The sequence below is a fragment of the Sprattus sprattus genome, assembly GCF_963457725.1.
Source record: "Sprattus sprattus genome assembly, chromosome: 17".
Classification (NCBI taxonomy): domain Eukaryota; kingdom Metazoa; phylum Chordata; class Actinopteri; order Clupeiformes; family Clupeidae; genus Sprattus; species Sprattus sprattus.
In genome coordinates this window covers 11,966,350-11,983,269 of record NC_137915.1, presented here as the reverse complement: position 1 = coordinate 11,983,269, position 16,920 = coordinate 11,966,350, and the positions used below count along the sequence as shown (strand labels likewise).

The following is a 16,920-nucleotide window of genomic DNA, read 5'->3' as shown; positions in this document are numbered from 1 at the left end:
AGATGCCAGCACCCCTGTCTGCCACAGACACACTATACATTGATTTAACCACTGTGATCTTTGGAACAGATATTACATTCATAGACCGCATATGATGACATAATATGCTATGCATGACATAGGTACAGGCATATGACACCTAGGTCATATGCAATGCTATGATCAGATTGTGTTTTTCAAGTTTAAATTGGAGGTTGTGTTTGTGGTGATTTCTGTTGTAAAAGTCCGATGATTATTTAAAAAATATCACTACTAGTAAAAGTAAAATGTGAATCTCTCTTCTCACTCACGTTATTTTTGCATATATTTTCTGTTCTTACCCACTCTCTCTCTCGTACTTGTCTGTCTGTCTGTCTGTCTATCTGTGTGTGTGTCTGTCTGTCTGTCCTTCTATCTATCTGTCTGTCTGTCTGTCTGTCTGTCTGCTTGTCTGTCTGTCTGTCTGTCTGTCTGTCTGTCTGTCTGTCTGTCTGTCTGTCTGTCTGTCTGTCTGTCTGTCTGTCTGTCTGTCTCTAGAGCCCTGTCCTCAGGACGGTTGTGGTGGTAATGTGTCGTGCGCAGCTGGTCTGGTGTGGCATAACTGCAGCTCCTGTGCCCTCAGCTGTGCTCATGTGTCCCGGGGAGCCTCGTGTCAGCATCAGGCCAAGTGTTTTACAGGTGGGTCACCCCTCCTCACTCACCTCCATCATGTTTTAGCCTGTTTGTTGGGTGCTGCTCATGTGTGTGTGTGTACGTGTGTGTGTGTGTGTGTGTGTGTCTGTGTGTGTGTGTGTGTGTTTAAACCTGCTTGTTGGGTCTCACGCCTCTGAGAGGTGCTATGAAGGGAATATGGAGGGCTAGGGGGCAGAAGAGCAACACAAAGAGGATGTCCTGAGGGATATAACCAGCGGGAATAAAGTGTTGTTTGGAATACAGTATACTCACTGCGGCGTTTATGAATCTAATCTATTACTACTTGCACACATACAGACCTTCACTTTGTCACATGTGCTTCTTTATCTCTCCAGCTTAAAGACTGTCACGTCTTGTTCAGGGTTAAGTTTAAAAGTATTTGTTTGCATGACATAAAACATGTTTTCAAATAACGGAAACATAAGCTAGACACACAGAAGAGACAGGAACAGGAACAAAGGAACACCTACAGTCTCCTTGAGGAACTAAACATCTTAAACACACACATATACACACACAGGCTGCTGGTGTCCGGATGGCCTAGTGATGAACCATGAACAGAAGTGTGTGTCGGCGGAAGAGTGTGTGTGTGAGGAGTCCGGGGTGCGCTACTGGCCGGGTCAGAAGGTGAAGCTGGGGTGTGAGATCTGCACGTGTGTGAGAGGGAGGCCACAGGAGTGCCAGCCCAACCCAGAGTGTGCAGGTCAGTCATCATCATCATCATCATCACTATCATCACATTGTAAACAAACTTGAAAACTATAGGATCTTGTATTGTGTGTGTTTGTATGTGTGTTGTACGTTTGTGTTTTTGTGTGTTTGTTGATGTGTTTGTGTGCATGCTGTGTTTGTGTATGTGTGTGTGTTTATGTTTTTGTATTTGTGTGTCCTCTATGTGTTTGTGTGCATTCTATGAGTGTCTGTGTGTGTGTGTGTTCATGTGTGTGTATGCGTGTCTGTTACATAGTGCACTGTGGGTGGACGGCCTGGTCCCCATGGGGGGAGTGTTTGGGGCCGTGTGGGGTGCAGAGCGTGCAGTGGTCATTTCGCAGTCCCAACAACCCCAGTACCAATGGCAACGGGAGGCAGTGCCGCGGAATTTACCGGAAGGCACGGCGGTAAGAGCTCCTTACCATATGTGCTGACAAGAAATTGGAAGGAAAACGGAATACATTTGTCTTTTTTTCTGGTCTTTATTGTGTGTGTGTCTGTGTGTGTGTGTGTGTGTGTGTGTGTGTGTGTGAGTGTGTGTGTGTGTGTGTGTGTGTGTGTCTGTGTGTATATGTGTGCTGTCTGTTTGATCAGCTGTCAGACGGACCTGTGTGATGAGTGTGAGTTCCAGGGACGTACTCATGGTGTTGGTGACCGCTGGAGGACTACCCAGTGTCAGATGTGCCAGTGTCTGTCCAACCTCACGGTGCAGTGTGCCCACTACTGCCCATATGCCATGACTGGATGCCCACAGGTGTGTGTGTGTGTGTGTGTGTGTGTGTGTGTGTGTGTGTGTTGTTTTTCCATTCCCAATCTCGCCTCCCCTTTCTCCTGTGATCTCCTCTCAGTCATCCTGCTCCGCCCTGCTGCCAAATGCTTGTTTCTCCACACACTCCCTTTCTCACACACCTGCTCTTCTCTCTGTGCAACAGCTGGCACAGCTAACAGCCTTCTCTACCCCTCTCTCTCACACACACACACACACACACTCTTTCTCTCTCACACACACACACACTCTCTCTCTACCACACTCTCTCTCTCTTTTTATCTCTCTCACAAACACACTCTCTCTCTACCTCCCTCTCTCTCTCTCACACACAGTCTCTCTCTACCTCTCTCTCTCACACTCTCTGTTTGTCTCACACACTCTATCTCTACCTCTCTCTCTCTCGCTCTCACTCACTCTCTCTCTCTGTTTGTGTGTGGGCAATCAATAGCCAGCAGAATGAACAGCCTTCTCTCTGTCTATTACTCAGGGATACACACTGGTCCCAGGTGAAGGAGACAGGTGTTGCTACTGTGAACGCAAAGGTGAGCAAACAGGCAAATATTAGCGCAGCAAATCTGGCCCACAGTGTTGCCCCAGAATAGCACATCAACAGCTGTCATGGAGTGTATGAGAATTCACATTCTAGAAAATACACTCTGTGTCTGTGTGTCACTGCACAGCAGGTATTGATTAATCTGATTAATCCCTTAATACAAATAAGAATGTTAAATGTACGTCCTTCAGGGAAGAAAACAGAAGATACAAGATGTGTCTATTTTCACTGGAGATTTTTATAATATGTTTTTCAGGTGGCAATTCAGGAACAACTCCAGCCACTATTCCAATTAGTGCTGAGTCCTTCAGTACACCAGGGGGCGCCATTCCCGCCATCCCCACAATTCCCACCTACCCTCTTCCTCCTGAAGGTCAGTGAAGTATACACTCTTAAGATTGCAATCTTAAGCAAAGAACAGCTAATACAGTGAAACGGGTTGTGTTGTTTGTCATTTTGTTGATGTTCAAATGTCTACACCTGATGTGGTCATGTGGTCTCAATTTGCACTATTCACACTTTCCTACTTTCCTCTCTCCATCTGATTTTCTGTCTTTACCTCTATCTGTGCTTCACTGTCTTTCGCTTTCTCACTCTTTTCCATCCGTCTCTGTGTGCCTCTCTCTCTCCCCCCCCTCGCTGTCCCCCAGATGACTGCTGGGCTCCTTTAGGGGTTCAGTCTCTCCCCTCGGCCAGCTTCACTTCTTCGTCCCACCAGCAGGGCCACCCTGCCTGGGCAGGGCGTCTCCATGGTTACGACTCCCACAGTGACCTGCAGGGCTGGAGTCCAGAACCACACCAGTACCATGACCTGCCACCAGGGGCACCAGTGGGACACAGAGCTGGGAGGGAGCCACCATACCTGCAGATAGACCTGCTCAAGTCCCACAACATCACAGGTACCATTACATTACAGATAGAACATCACATTACAGATAGAACATCACAGGTACCATCACATTACAGATAGAACATCGCATTACAGATAGAACATCACAGGTACCATCACATTACAGATAGAACATCACAGGTACCATCACATTACAGATAGAACATCGCGTTACAGATAGAACATCACAGGGACCATCACATTACAGATAGAACATCACATTAGAGATAGAACATCACAGGCACCATCACATTACAGATAGAACATCACATTACAGATAGAACATCACAGGTACCATTACATTACAGATAGAACATCACAGGTACCATCACATTACAGATAGAACATCGCATTACAGATAGAACATCACAGGGACCATCACATTACAGATAGAACAACACAGGGACCATCACATTACAGATAGAACAACACAGGTACCATCACATTACAGATAGAACATCGCATTACAGATAGAACATCACAGGGACCATCACATTACAGATAGAACATCACATTACAGATAGAACATCACATCAGTAGACCAATGCAGTGCACATAACAGTTTATCATTCATCAGCGATAAGTTAGTCTTTTTGAGATAATGACATTACGGTTCTCTCTCTCTCTCTCTCTCTCTCGCTCTCTCTCTTTCTCTCGCTTTCTCTCTCTCCTCCTTTCTGTTTGTGTCTTGGTCCCTCTGTGCCTTGCCTCAGGCATACTGACACAAGGAGGTGGGATGTTTGGCACCTTTGTGTCTAGTTTCTACCTGCAGTTCAGTTTTGATGGTATGCAGTGGTTCACCTACAAAGAGCTCATCACTGACGCCCGCCCTAAAGCCAAGGTACTAGCCAGAGCTTTGTGTGTGTGTGTGTGTGTGTGTGTGTGTATGTGTGTGTGTGTTTGTGTGGCTGTGTGACTGTGTGGGTGTGTGCGTGTTTTATTTCACAACATTCAGACAACACAAAAAAAATGATTTAGGATGTTGGGATTTAAGCGGTAGATACAGTATGTCCAACATTGTTTCATATTAAATGGCGGTGGTAATGGTTTCACCATTATGAAATTACCTCGTGAATTGTATTGCACATATTTTTTTCACTATGCTGTGCAGCTTTGCCCGCCATACATGCTTCCCTCCTTTCATAGTTATCCATCTGACTGTGTTCAGGTGTTTCTGGGTAACCGTGACGACCGTGGGGTAGCTCAGACGCGATTGGACAGGATGGTGTCGGCTCGGTTTGTGCGTGTGCTGCCTCACGACTTTCAGAACGGCATCTACCTGCGTGTGGAACTGATGGGCTGTGAGTCAGGTAAACACAGCCCATCATACTCACATACAGTACACACACACACACACACACACACACACACACACACACACACACACACACACACACACACACGCAAGCGCACACACACGCGCACACACACACACACACACACACACACACACACACACACACACACACACACAACATATTTTCTCTCCATTTCCATCTAGCTGCATAGCTTCAGACACTGTTAAATGTTCAACTCTGTGTCTCACACATCAGTCTCCTTTCTTATGGATGTTGAACACATTGTGTTGCTGTATTTACACTGCCTGGATAGAATATGACACTTACACATAATCTGTGTAAATATCCATTGGCTGGATATGACACTCACACATAAAGAGTATGACTGTCACACATAATCTGCCCCCCCCCCTGTGTCCCTGCGTAGGATACCACTGGCTGTCCACCCCTGTTCCCTCTCTGTCTCCCATCACCCCTAAGCCGTGCAGAGAGAGGGAGTTCCGCTGTGAGAATGGACGCTGTGTTCCGGCCGGACCCGGAGGGGTCATTTGTAACGGAGTCAACGACTGTGGGGACGGCTCAGACGAGCGGCACTGTGGTGAGAGAGAGAATTCCCCACCTACACTTAAAGGACACAGAATTCCCAGCAGAGTTCCCATGGCATTCCCACAATTTTTCAAGCCCTTTATTATTTTCCTCAGAATTACCTGAACCCTATATGTCATAACAGAACTCCAGCTAGACGTTATTGACATTTTCACTCTGCCCACAGAATCTTCTCACTCTTCTTAAACAGTTTATTGTATGTTGTGTGTGCTACTCAGACCTACTTTCTGTGTAACTTTCATATGATTTTTCATTCTGTGTGATTTTCATGTCCAACACAGGTACCCAGTCATCCACCACCCTTCGTCCCCATGGGTGTGCCACAGGTCAGTTCTCCTGTCCGCCACCAGGGGGCTGTATTGATGCAGCACAGCGCTGTGACGGGGTGACTCAGTGCCCTGACGGGGCCGATGAGAAGGGCTGCAACCCCCCCAAACCCATCACCCCCACCCCTGCACCTCTCAGGACGCCTGGCGTTGCCCCAGTTACTGCTGCCAGGACCAGACCCTCCCCAACACCCACGGTAAATCTTTACTTCAGATTTACTTTAGGATATACACTACATACTGTAGTAATCATGCCATTTTGGTTTTAAAACTTTTTTTTTGTCTGTTTGACAGGAAGGTGGACCTGGGCATAGAGGTATGTATGATGTGCTTTTCCCTTTCAGTCTGGCTCTCAGAAAAGCCACTTTGAAATTCAAATGCCACTCTTATGTCACATAATGATTTCCAAACTCACAGCACAGCAGATACTATCAGTGGTTGCTGTAGGCTGCTAATGCCCATACATTAGACCACTGCATGCTGCTATCTCATCATAGCTTCATTCAGTCAGTAACACTGAGGGGAAAAAGGAGTTGTTATGGGACATTATGGGATGTTATTCTCGTCATAGTTACATGACCTCTCTCGTGTGTCCAGGAGTGTGCTCCTCAGCAATGGGTATGGAGGATGGCAGCATTCACTACGGTCAGCTGACCTCGTCCACCAACCGTGCAAACAACCCTGCCGACGGGGGACGTCTTAACGTCTACCCTAATGTGTGAGTGGGTCCCATCTGAGCGGAGCAAGCCTCTCTTAGACAAACGCTTTACAATGGCTTAGATCCTTCCGTGGCAAACAGCATACATCTGAAGAAATGAATACTAGATTGCAATAGAATGGAATAGTATAGAGGTTTGATATCTAGATCTACTTCTACTCTCCCACTATGTACATCTCAGTTGCAGCTGCACCTGGGATGCCTTGAGAGGACTATGTAGTACATGTGAGAGAAAGAGGTTTGCTTAAGTCAGGATGTAGGGCTGTCAAAGGGGTTTGGCAATACACTATCAGTGATGTGTATGCAAATGTATATCTGTACGCTAATATACATGTCCTGCTATTATTTAATGAAAGGATGACACAAAAGACTGAATTATACATATAGAAATCAATCACACTAATAGCAGTTCTGTGTGGATCTCCCCCGCAGTCCTGTAATGGAGCCCGGGTGGAGCCCGTTGCCTAGCGACCCTCATCCCTACTTCCAGGTGGACTTCTTGGAGCCCATGTGGGTGACGGGCATGGTGACCCAGGGCAGTGAGCGCATGTGGGGCTACCTGACCAAGTACCGCCTGGCTGTTGCCCTGGTGGAAAGCCAGTTCACCGACTACACAGACAGCGGCAGGATAGGCGACACGCCTAAGGTGAGGAGCAGTATCTAGTAGACAACCTGGATCATAATTCCTTGTGATTTTATTTCTGAGAATAAATTTAGTTAACAAAATATATTTAAGCTCAGGAATCAGGCTCCTCAATGGCGTCTTACCATTTATTTACCAACACAACATTCAGTCAGACTGACACAGAAGGGGCAACTCACTAGGGGGGTCTAATCTTTACATGACACACACTATGGAAAGGTGAACAAATACGCTAAACAGGCAGGGAACTACACCCTGACAATTGCACATAACACACTGACTCAAAGTGATAACAGAAATACACACTGGCATTAACACAAGCGGGGACACATGAGTACATTCTATAATGGAACATTAGACACAGAATTTAACATTAACATTCTGACTAGCACACAAACACACACACACAGATACAAACAGGCACACACACACACACATACACATACACATATTGGGCAAAACCACATCACACACATACACGGACTCATAGCGCACAACTCCCCTTGCACGCTAAAACATGCACAGTATTTGTAAATGCCAGTTAGTGATGATATGATTTCATTTCTATTCCCGGTTTAATGTTGTAATTGCACATACAGTATGTGGGAACTTTGCAATAAAGGTAGATATTTGCTGTGTGTGTGGGTGCGTGTGTGCGTGTGTGCGTGTGTGCGTGTGTTTGTGTGTGTGTGTGTGTGTGTGTGTGTGTGTGTGTGTGTGTGTGTGTGTGTGTGTGTGTGTGGTGTGTGTGTGTGTGTGTGTGTGTGTGTGTGTGTGTGTGTGTGTGTGTGCGTGCGTGCGTGTGTGTGTGCACATATTCGCACATGTTAGGTGTTTGAAGTGCGGATGGTCGGTAGGAAACCGGTGACGCGCTGGTTGAACAGACTGGTGAGGGCGCGGTACCTGCGTATCATACCAGTGGAGTACCGACACACCTTCTATCTGCGTGTGGAGATCTTAGGCTGCAGAGAAGGTATGAAGGTCACAGAGGGTCTATGTTTGGGATTTTAATCAATACCACTAGATATGCAGCTTTACTAAAGTGGGCGCAGGAAAGTCTAAAGAAGGCACATCACATTAGATACAGATTACATTTTATTCAGAAATACAGTTCATTTACAAATTCACATCCTTGTTCCTGTATCTGTTTTATTTCTCCAGTTGAGCTTGTGACCCCCAGTAGTGTAACGAGCGCGGCCCCAGTAGTGATCACACCCTCGAGGTGCGTGAGCGGCACGTTTGCCTGCTCCAGCGGAGAGTGTGTCCCCGTCGCCGTGCTGTGTGACGGCCGCCCTGACTGCCTGGATCACTCGGATGAACTGGGCTGTGGTGAGAGAGGCGCACTGTGATGTAGAGAGACTAGGGCTAAACCTAGGGAGCAGCTGTCTCTGCAGGAGAGATGTCATTGGCCCTGATCTGGCACTGATTGACTATATCTGCACCAGGGCCAGAACAAGGCCACAGACATTTTGCCAGTTAGGATATAGAGACAGATATAGACATTGATATAGACAAAGACATCGATTTAGATATAGACAGGGACATAGATATAGACAGGGACATACATATTGACAGTGTTTTCTAAATATGCATTCATTCAGCTTGTTGCACATGTAATGTAATGTACACTCAGCTTGTAATATTCAGACGTAATGCTAATTATACCTGTACCCCCATGTCCTTCCAATAGGCACAGGTCCCCCTGGGGTTCGGAACCAGACCGTATACACAGGAAGTCCAGGAGTGCTGACGACACGAGCCCCTGGCGTCCGCCCAGACGTGTCTGTGGTGACAGGTGAACCGGGTGTGCACAGGGTCACCACCCCCAGACCCGGAGTCACCCCATCATACTCCCCAGGGGTCCGCACCCCTACGGCCTACACAGGACGACCAGGACTAAAGACCACACCAGGTGCAGTTTCTACAGCCAGACAATACATCTAGCAGCTACTTTTACCCAAGTTCCCTTGCATTGCAGATACTGTATATATATATTTGTGTGTGTCTGTGTGTGTGTGTGTGTGTGTGTGTGTGCGTGCGTGTGTGTGTGTGTGTGTGTGTGTGTGTGTGTGTGTGTGTGTGTGTGTGTGTGTGTGTGTGTGTGTGTGTGTGTGTGTGTGTGTGTGTGTGTGTGTGTGTGTGTGTGTGTGTGTGTTTGTGCGTGTGTGTGTGTGTGAGTGTGTGTGTGTGTGTGTGTGTGTGTGTGTGTCATCAAGTCTCTCTGCCATTTTGTCTGTTGGCCTGCAGGTCGTTTGGGCACCTCAACACCCCATGATGGTGGTTTACCCAGAGTGCTTTGCGTGGAGGGCCAGTTTGCCTGCCGCATGTTTGGCTGCATTGGTGCAGCGCAGGTGTGTGATGGGCGGGAGGACTGCATGGATGGCTCTGATGAAGACCACTGTGGTAAAGGACACCTTTGACCTTTCACATTTGACCTGTCATTGTCAAGTTTAAGTCAGGGCCAAGGCCATGGTCATTTGTTTAGTTGCTTCTGGACTTTACATGGAGTGTACAGTGCCAGTATGACATCATCTTGTGTCTTGTGTTGATAAGTTTATGAGTTGTTAAGAGTTCAGTGTTTATGAGTTGTTAAGAATCTAGCATCCGTCTAATCAGAAGAGTGGCATTACTAGGATCACTCATGTCTTTAAAACAATATTCCGTAATCTTTGATATGGATTCTCTATCAATGAGTGAAAGGATCATGCTGTAGGTTCTCTGTAAATGAGCGAAAGGGTGAAGTTGTAGCTACTGTCTGAATTAGTGAAAGAGTAATGTTGTGTTGTCTCAGGTACGCCAACCCCTATACCTGCGCCAGTCACACCTGTTCCTCCAGGCCCCTCCGTCTGCTCAGACAAGCAGTTCACCTGCTCCAGTGGAGAATGTGTGCACCTGGACAAGAGATGCGACCTGCACAAAGACTGTGCAGACGGCTCGGACGAGACCAACTGTGGTAAGGGCATCTGGAGGACAAAGGGCATGTGTACATCAGTGTCATTCAGAGGCTTTTAAATCTCCTCTATTGAGCTGGATGTTTAAAACAGGCCTCTTTTTGGTACACATCCATAGTTTAGTGTTGAGTTATTTGCCCATTAGAAGATACTACAAGCAACTCATAATTACTTAAGATTATTTTGAAGATAGAATTCCACTATACAAAATGTAAAAGATTATGTTGAAGATACTAAGACCAGCCCATTGTTATTACAGTCGACTGACAATAAGATGATCTGAAGATACAAAGACGAGATCATTGAGATTGCATGATTGACATGGTGACATATTAATACTAAGACTACCCCACTGTGATTGCAGTGGACTTATAATAATATGGTGATATGGCACTAAGACTACCCCATTGTGATTGCAGTGGACTTATAATAATATGGTGATTAGGCACTAAGACTACCCCATTGTGATTGCAGTGGACTTATAATAATATGGTGATTAGGCACTAAGACTACCCCATTGTGATTGCAGTGGACTTATAATAATATGGTGATTAGGCACTAAGACTACCCCATTGTGATTGCAGTGGACTTATAATAATATGGTGATTAGGCACTAAGACTACCCCATTGTGATTGCAGTGGACTTATAATATTATGGTGATTAGGCACTGAGACTACCCCATTGAGATTGCAGTGGACTTATAATAATATGGTGATTAGGCACTAAGACTACCCCATTGTGATTGCAGTAGACACATAATAATATGGTGATTAGGCACTAAGACTACCCCATTGTGATTGCAGTGGACTGCGTCATGTCGGCGTGGACGCAGTGGAGTCGCTGCAGTGTGACGTGTGGCCTGGGCTCACTCTTCCGCCAGAGGGACGTGCTCAGAGACGCCAGGCCTGGGGGGGCCTGTGGGGGGGCGCAGTTCGACAGCAGAGCCTGCTTCCTGCAGGCCTGTCCAGGTCAGGAGTACTGTTAACACTGACACGCACACACTCCTCCCTCTCTCCTTCTCTCTCTCTCTCTCTCTCTCTCATGCACCGCAGTATTGTACATTCCCTCATTCTTTCTCTACCTCTCTCTATTTAATAATGTGCATCTCTATTTCTCACTTCTCTCTCTTTCTGTCTCTTCCTTCTCTCCCTTCCCTTATCTCTCTATCTCCCAGTGGATGGGGCGTGGTCTGAGTGGACCCCCTGGTCCCCGTGTGATGTCTCCTGTGGTGGGGGTCTGATGGTGAGGAATCGCTCCTGCTCCAACCCCCCTCCCAAAAATGGGGGGCACGACTGTGAGGGAATGACCCTTCAGACTCAGACCTGCAACACGCAGCCCTGCGGCTCACACCCTCAGACAGGTGAGCGCCATGGCAACCACATCACCTACATACACGCAGCTCACACATTCAGACAGGTGAGTGCCATGACAACCACATCACCTACATACTTGCAGACCTGCAGCTCACATATTCAGACATTTACACATGGGCCTAGTGTAAAAGTCCTCACATAGACATGGGCATAGTACAAAAAAACAGACAATGGGCATAGCATAGGGTAAAACACATACGTAGACATGGGCATTGTGTTAAAGTCCTCCTTATTTTTATTTTGTAGTTTGTTCACTTTTGGAATTCTATCTGTCATTTTGTCATTTCATTTCTCACCTTAAACGCCTGCTGCCAAGCATGACACTTGGCTGATATGATATAAATGAGGCTTTGTTTCATAATTGCCATAATACATCAACCTGTCACACTGTCTATTCTATCTATGTTGCTGTGTCCAAACTAATTATTTATAGTTTCTGGCAATTCTTTTCCCCACACACTTATTTCTTTAAGGACAGTACCTGAAAATGTCACCATCACCCTCATGATGCCACGTTTATTATAGTTTTACTTTGGCATATGACACCATACAATTATAAGGTGTTACATATGGTCTTACTCACAGTGTTACATTGTAAAATTTAGAACAAAGTGCTTCTTAACTGTATGGGGCTCAGGAATGTTTAAGAAATTTATGATTTTGTGTTTGTGTGTTAATAATATGCCATTGATGGTAGGCTGTGTTAATGTGTTGTGTTGGTGTGGTTAGGTTGTGTTAATGTGTTGTGTTGGTGTGGTTAGGTTGTGTTAATGAGTTGTGTAGGTGTGGTTAGGTTGTGTTAATGTGTTGTGTTGGTGTGGTTAGGTTGTATTAATGTGTTGTGTAAGTGTGGTTAGGCTGTGTTAATGTGTTGTGTAAGTGTGGTTAGGCTGTGTTAATGTGTTGTGTTGGTGTGGTTAGGTTGTGTTAATGAGTTGTGTTGGTGTGGTTAGGCAGTGTTAATGTGTTGTGTTGGTGTGGTTAGGTTGTGTTAATGTGTTGTGTTGGTGTGGTTAGGTTGTGTTAATGAGTTGTGTTGATGTGGTTAGGTTGTGTTAATGTGTTGTGTTGGTGTGGTTAGGTTGTGTTAATGTGTTGTGTTGGTGTGGTTAGGCAGTGTTAATGTGTTGTGTTGGTGTTGTTAGGTTGTGTTAATGTGTTGTGTTGATGTGGTTAGGTTGTGTTAATGAGTTGTGTTGATGTGGTTAGGTTGTGTTAATGTGTTGTGTTGGTGTGGTTAGGTTGTGTTAATGTGTTGTGTTGGTGTGGTTAGGTTGTGTTAATGTGTTGTGTTGGTGTGGTTAGGTTGTGTTAATGTGTTGTGTAAATGTGGTTAGGCTGTGTTAATGTGTTGTGTTGGTGTGGTTAGGTTGTGTTAATGAGTTGTGTTGGTGTGGTTAGGCAGTGTTAATGTGTTGTGTTGGTGTGGTTAGGTTGTGTTAATGTGTTGTGTTGGTGTGGTTAGGTTGTGTTAATGAGTTGTGTTGATGTGGTTAGGTTGTGTTAATGTGTTGTGTTGGTGTGGTTAGGTTGTGTTAATGTGTTGTGTTGGTGTGGTTAGGCAGTGTTAATGTGTTGTGTTGGTGTTGTTAGGTTGTGTTAATGTGTTGTGTTGATGTGGTTAGGTTGTGTTAATGAGTTGTGTTGATGTGGTTAGGTTGTGTTAATGTGTTGTGTTGGTGTGGTTAGGTTGTGTTAATGTGTTGTGTTGGTGTGGTTAGGTTGTGTTAATGAGTTGTGTAGGTGTGGTTAGGTTGTGTTAATGTGTTGTGTTGGTGTGGTTAGGTTGTGTTAATGTGTTGTGTAGGTGTGGTTAGGCTGTGTTAATGTGTTGTGTAAGTGTGGTTAGGTTGTGTTAATGAGTTGTGTTGGTGTGGTTAGGCAGTGTTAATGTGTTGTGTTGGTGTGGTTAGGTTGTGTTAATGTGTTGTGTTGGTGTGGTTAGGTTGTGTTAATGAGTTGTGTTGATGTGGTTAGGTTGTGTTAATGTGTTGTGTTGGTGTGGTTAGGTTGTGTTAATGTGTTGTGTTGGTGTGGTTAGGCAGTGTTAATGTGTTGTGTTGGTGTTGTTAGGTTGTGTTAATGTGTTGTGTTGATGTGGTTAGGTTGTGTTAATGAGTTGTGTTGATGTGGTTAGGTTGTGTTAATGTGTTGTGTTGGTGTGGTTAGGTTGTGTTAATGTGTTGTGTTGGTGTGGTTAGGTTGTGTTAATGAGTTGTGTAGGTGTGGTTAGGTTGTGTTAATGTGTTGTGTTGGTGTGGTTAGGTTGTGTTAATGTGTTGTGTAGGTGTGGTTAGGCTGTGTTAATGTGTTGTGTAAGTGTGGTTAGGCTGTGTTAATGTGTTGTGTTGGTGTGGTTAGGTTGTGTTAATGAGTTGTGTTGGTGTGGTTAGGCAGTGTTAATGTGTTGTGTTGGTGTGGTTAGGTTGTGTTAATGTGTTGTGTTGGTGTGGTTAGGTTGTGTTAATGAGTTGTGTTGATGTGGTTAGGTTGTGTTAATGTGTTGTGTTGGTGTGGTTAGGTTGTGTTAATGTGTTGTGTTGGTGTGGTTAGGCAGTGTTAATGTGTTGTGTTGGTGTTGTTAGGTTGTGTTAATGTGTTGTGTTGATGTGGTTAGGTTGTGTTAATGTGTTGTGTTGATGTGGTTAGGTTGTGTTAATGTGTTGTGTTGGTGTGGTTAGGTTGTGTTAATGTGTTGTGTTGGTGTGGTTAGGCAGTGTTAATGTGTTGTGTTGGTGTTGTTAGGTTGTGTTAATGTGTTGTGTTGATGTGGTTAGGTTGTGTTAATGAGTTGTGTTGATGTGGTTAGGTTGTGTTAATGTGTTGTGTTGGTGTGATTAGGTTGTGTTAATGTGTTGTGTTGGTGTGGTTAGGTTGTGTTAATGAGTTGTGTAGGTGTGGTTAGGTTGTGTTAATGTGTTGTGTTGGTGTGGTTAGGTTGTGTTAATGTGTTGTGTAAGTGTGGTTAGGCTGTGTTAATGTGTTGTGTAAGTGTGGTTAGGCTGTGTTAATGTGTTGTGTTGGTGTGGTTAGGTTGTGTTAATGAGTTGTGTTGGTGTGGTTAGGCAGTGTTAATGTGTTGTGTTGGTGTGGTTAGGTTGTGTTAATGTGTTGTGTTGGTGTGGTTAGGTTGTGTTAATGAGTTGTGTTGATGTGGTTAGGTTGTGTTAATGAGTTGTGTTGGTGTGGTTAGGTTGTGTTAATGTGTTGTTGGTGTGGTTAGGTTGTGTTAATGTGTTGTGTTGGTGTGGTTAGGTTGTGTTAATGTGTTGTGTTGGTGTGGTTAGGTTGTGTGAATGTGTTGTGTTGGTGTGGTTAGGTTGTGTTAATGTGTTGTGTTGGTGTGGTTAGGTTGTGTTAATGTGTTGTGTTGGTGTGGTTAGGTTGTGTGAATGGGATGGTGCTGGTGAGTGAAGCGGACTGCCAGGGGGGTCGGGTGGAGCCGTGCCCTTTGACCTGCTCAGGGCTTTCCTCCGAGAGGAACTGCAGCTCTATCTGTGTCACAGGTGGGTCACATTACAATATACTGCTTGTGTTAAACTACAACCTTCCCTACAGTTATACATACCAAGGTCCAAACACTTAATAATGTCTGCATTCATCTACGTACAGTATATCTGTGTGAGTTTTATCTGTGTCTTTGCATCTGTATGTATACGTCTGTGTGTTTGTATGTGTGTGTGTGTGTGTGTGTGTGTGTGTGTGTGTGTGTTTGTGTGTGTGTGTGTGTGTGTGTGTGTGTGTGTGTGTGTGTGTGTGTGTGTGTGTGTGTGTGTGTGTTTGTATGTGTATCTGAATGCTTTCCCAGGATGCCGTTGTCCTCCTGGTCTCTACATGCAAGATGGTGGCTGTGTGAATGCCAGCCGGTGTAGGTGTTTACGGGATGGCATGGTCCTCCAACCGGGGGACAGGGTTACTAAGGGCAACTGCAGCACATGGTGAGTCCTGCAGACGGACAGAACCTGAGGGTGGGTCACCCAGACAGCAGCCAACTCTGGGCAGGATGTGGCCCGTATCTGACCTCCATCTAGCCCTAATGTGGCCTGTATCTGACCTCCATCTAGCCCTGATGTGGCCCCTATCTGACCTCCATCTAGCCCTGATGTGGCCCCTATCTGACCTCCATCTAGCCCTGATGTGGCCCGTATCTGACCTCCATCTAGCCCTGATGTGGCCCCTATCTGACCTCCATCTAGCCCTGATGTGGCCCCTATCTGACCTCCATCTAGCCCTGATGTGGCCCGTATCTGACCTCCATCTAGCCCTGATGTGGCCCCTATCTGACCTCCATCTAGCCCTGATGTGGCCCCTATCTGACCTCCATCTAGCCCTGATGTGGCCCCTATCTGACCTCCATCTAGCCCTGATGTGGCCCATATCTGACCTCCATCTAGCCCTGATGTGGCCCGTATCTAACCTCCATCTAGCCCTGTTGTGGCCCATATCTGACCTTCATCTAGCCCTGATGTGGCCCATATTTGATTTGGCCCCTATCTGACCTCCATCTAGCTTTGATGTGGCCCCTATCTGACCTCCAACTAGCTTTGATGTGGCCCCTATCTGACCTCCATATAGCCCTGATGTGAACCATATTTGATGTGGCCCCTATCTGACCTCCATCTAGCCCTGATGTGGCCCCTATCTGACCTCCATCTAGCCCTGATGTGGCCCATATCTGTATTAGATCTTAGCTGACCCTGGACCCTGATCTGGCCCAGATCTGGCCTTGTTCTAGACTTGGTTGTACACGGGTGTGGCCTGGATCAGGCCTTGAGCTGGCTGGGCTGGGAGCGGTTAGTTTGACCCATCTGTGTGCATCACAATTGTATTATTCACCTTCAATCAAAATGGTTTCATGCTGCTGCTCTCTCTTCTCGTTATCATAGTGTATGCCAAGATGGCCACTTCCTGTGTGACCACTCCAGATGTGTGGTAAGCTGTGATTGGTCAGCTTGGTCGCCATGGACACCATGTGACAGCACCTGTGGGACTGGTTTACGCCAGCGTTACAGGTATGTGTGTGTCAGCCACGGAGACAACAAGATTTTGCCAATTATGTTCAAATTAAGTTTAATTATAAACTAACAAATCCTACATGATGTGCTCAAAATAGATAGAGGTATGCATGATCTAGTAGCTAAACTTGGTACAGCAAGGTGCCAATAGCTTGTTTGTGTTGATGTTAGTTCAGTCATGTAGGCTATGTTTATAACAATGTTATACTACCTGTAAGTGGTGTCAGATAAAAGCATCTGCAAAAGTGAATAACTGGGATATAAGAAATCCCATCATTTGAACTTAACCCACAGCAGCATTGAATAAGTGCCATCATGTTTAAGACAAGGCAAGGCAATTTTATTTATATAGCGCATCTCATGCACATGTGCAACTCAATGTGCTTTACATATAC

The 16,920-nt window shown here is 45.7% G+C and overlaps 1 protein-coding gene across 1 annotated transcript in view; it reads left to right on the top strand.

Annotated features, from left to right (window-relative positions):
• sspo (SCO-spondin) overlaps positions 1-16,920 on the top strand; it is a gene marked incomplete at both ends in the record, with an annotated part of 96,327 nt that overhangs the window by 25,900 nt on the left and 53,507 nt on the right. The window contains 24 exons of the mRNA XM_080855448.1: positions 562-657; positions 1,193-1,375; positions 1,640-1,790; positions 1,978-2,137; positions 2,640-2,694; positions 2,962-3,078; positions 3,356-3,604; positions 4,308-4,435; positions 4,763-4,904; positions 5,320-5,490; positions 5,780-6,021; positions 6,119-6,140; positions 6,422-6,542; positions 6,975-7,188; positions 8,017-8,158; positions 8,347-8,514; positions 8,876-9,097; positions 9,433-9,588; positions 9,977-10,138; positions 10,941-11,105; positions 11,312-11,497; positions 14,894-15,016; positions 16,246-16,303; positions 16,436-16,522. Of these exons, the coding sequence (XP_080711574.1) occupies positions 562-657; positions 1,193-1,375; positions 1,640-1,790; positions 1,978-2,137; positions 2,640-2,694; positions 2,962-3,078; positions 3,356-3,604; positions 4,308-4,435; positions 4,763-4,904; positions 5,320-5,490; positions 5,780-6,021; positions 6,119-6,140; positions 6,422-6,542; positions 6,975-7,188; positions 8,017-8,158; positions 8,347-8,514; positions 8,876-9,097; positions 9,433-9,588; positions 9,977-10,138; positions 10,941-11,105; positions 11,312-11,497; positions 14,894-15,016; positions 16,246-16,303; positions 16,436-16,522 (3,520 nt within the window). The remainder of the gene's footprint in view (positions 1-561; positions 658-1,192; positions 1,376-1,639; positions 1,791-1,977; positions 2,138-2,639; positions 2,695-2,961; positions 3,079-3,355; positions 3,605-4,307; positions 4,436-4,762; positions 4,905-5,319; positions 5,491-5,779; positions 6,022-6,118; positions 6,141-6,421; positions 6,543-6,974; positions 7,189-8,016; positions 8,159-8,346; positions 8,515-8,875; positions 9,098-9,432; positions 9,589-9,976; positions 10,139-10,940; positions 11,106-11,311; positions 11,498-14,893; positions 15,017-16,245; positions 16,304-16,435; positions 16,523-16,920) is intronic.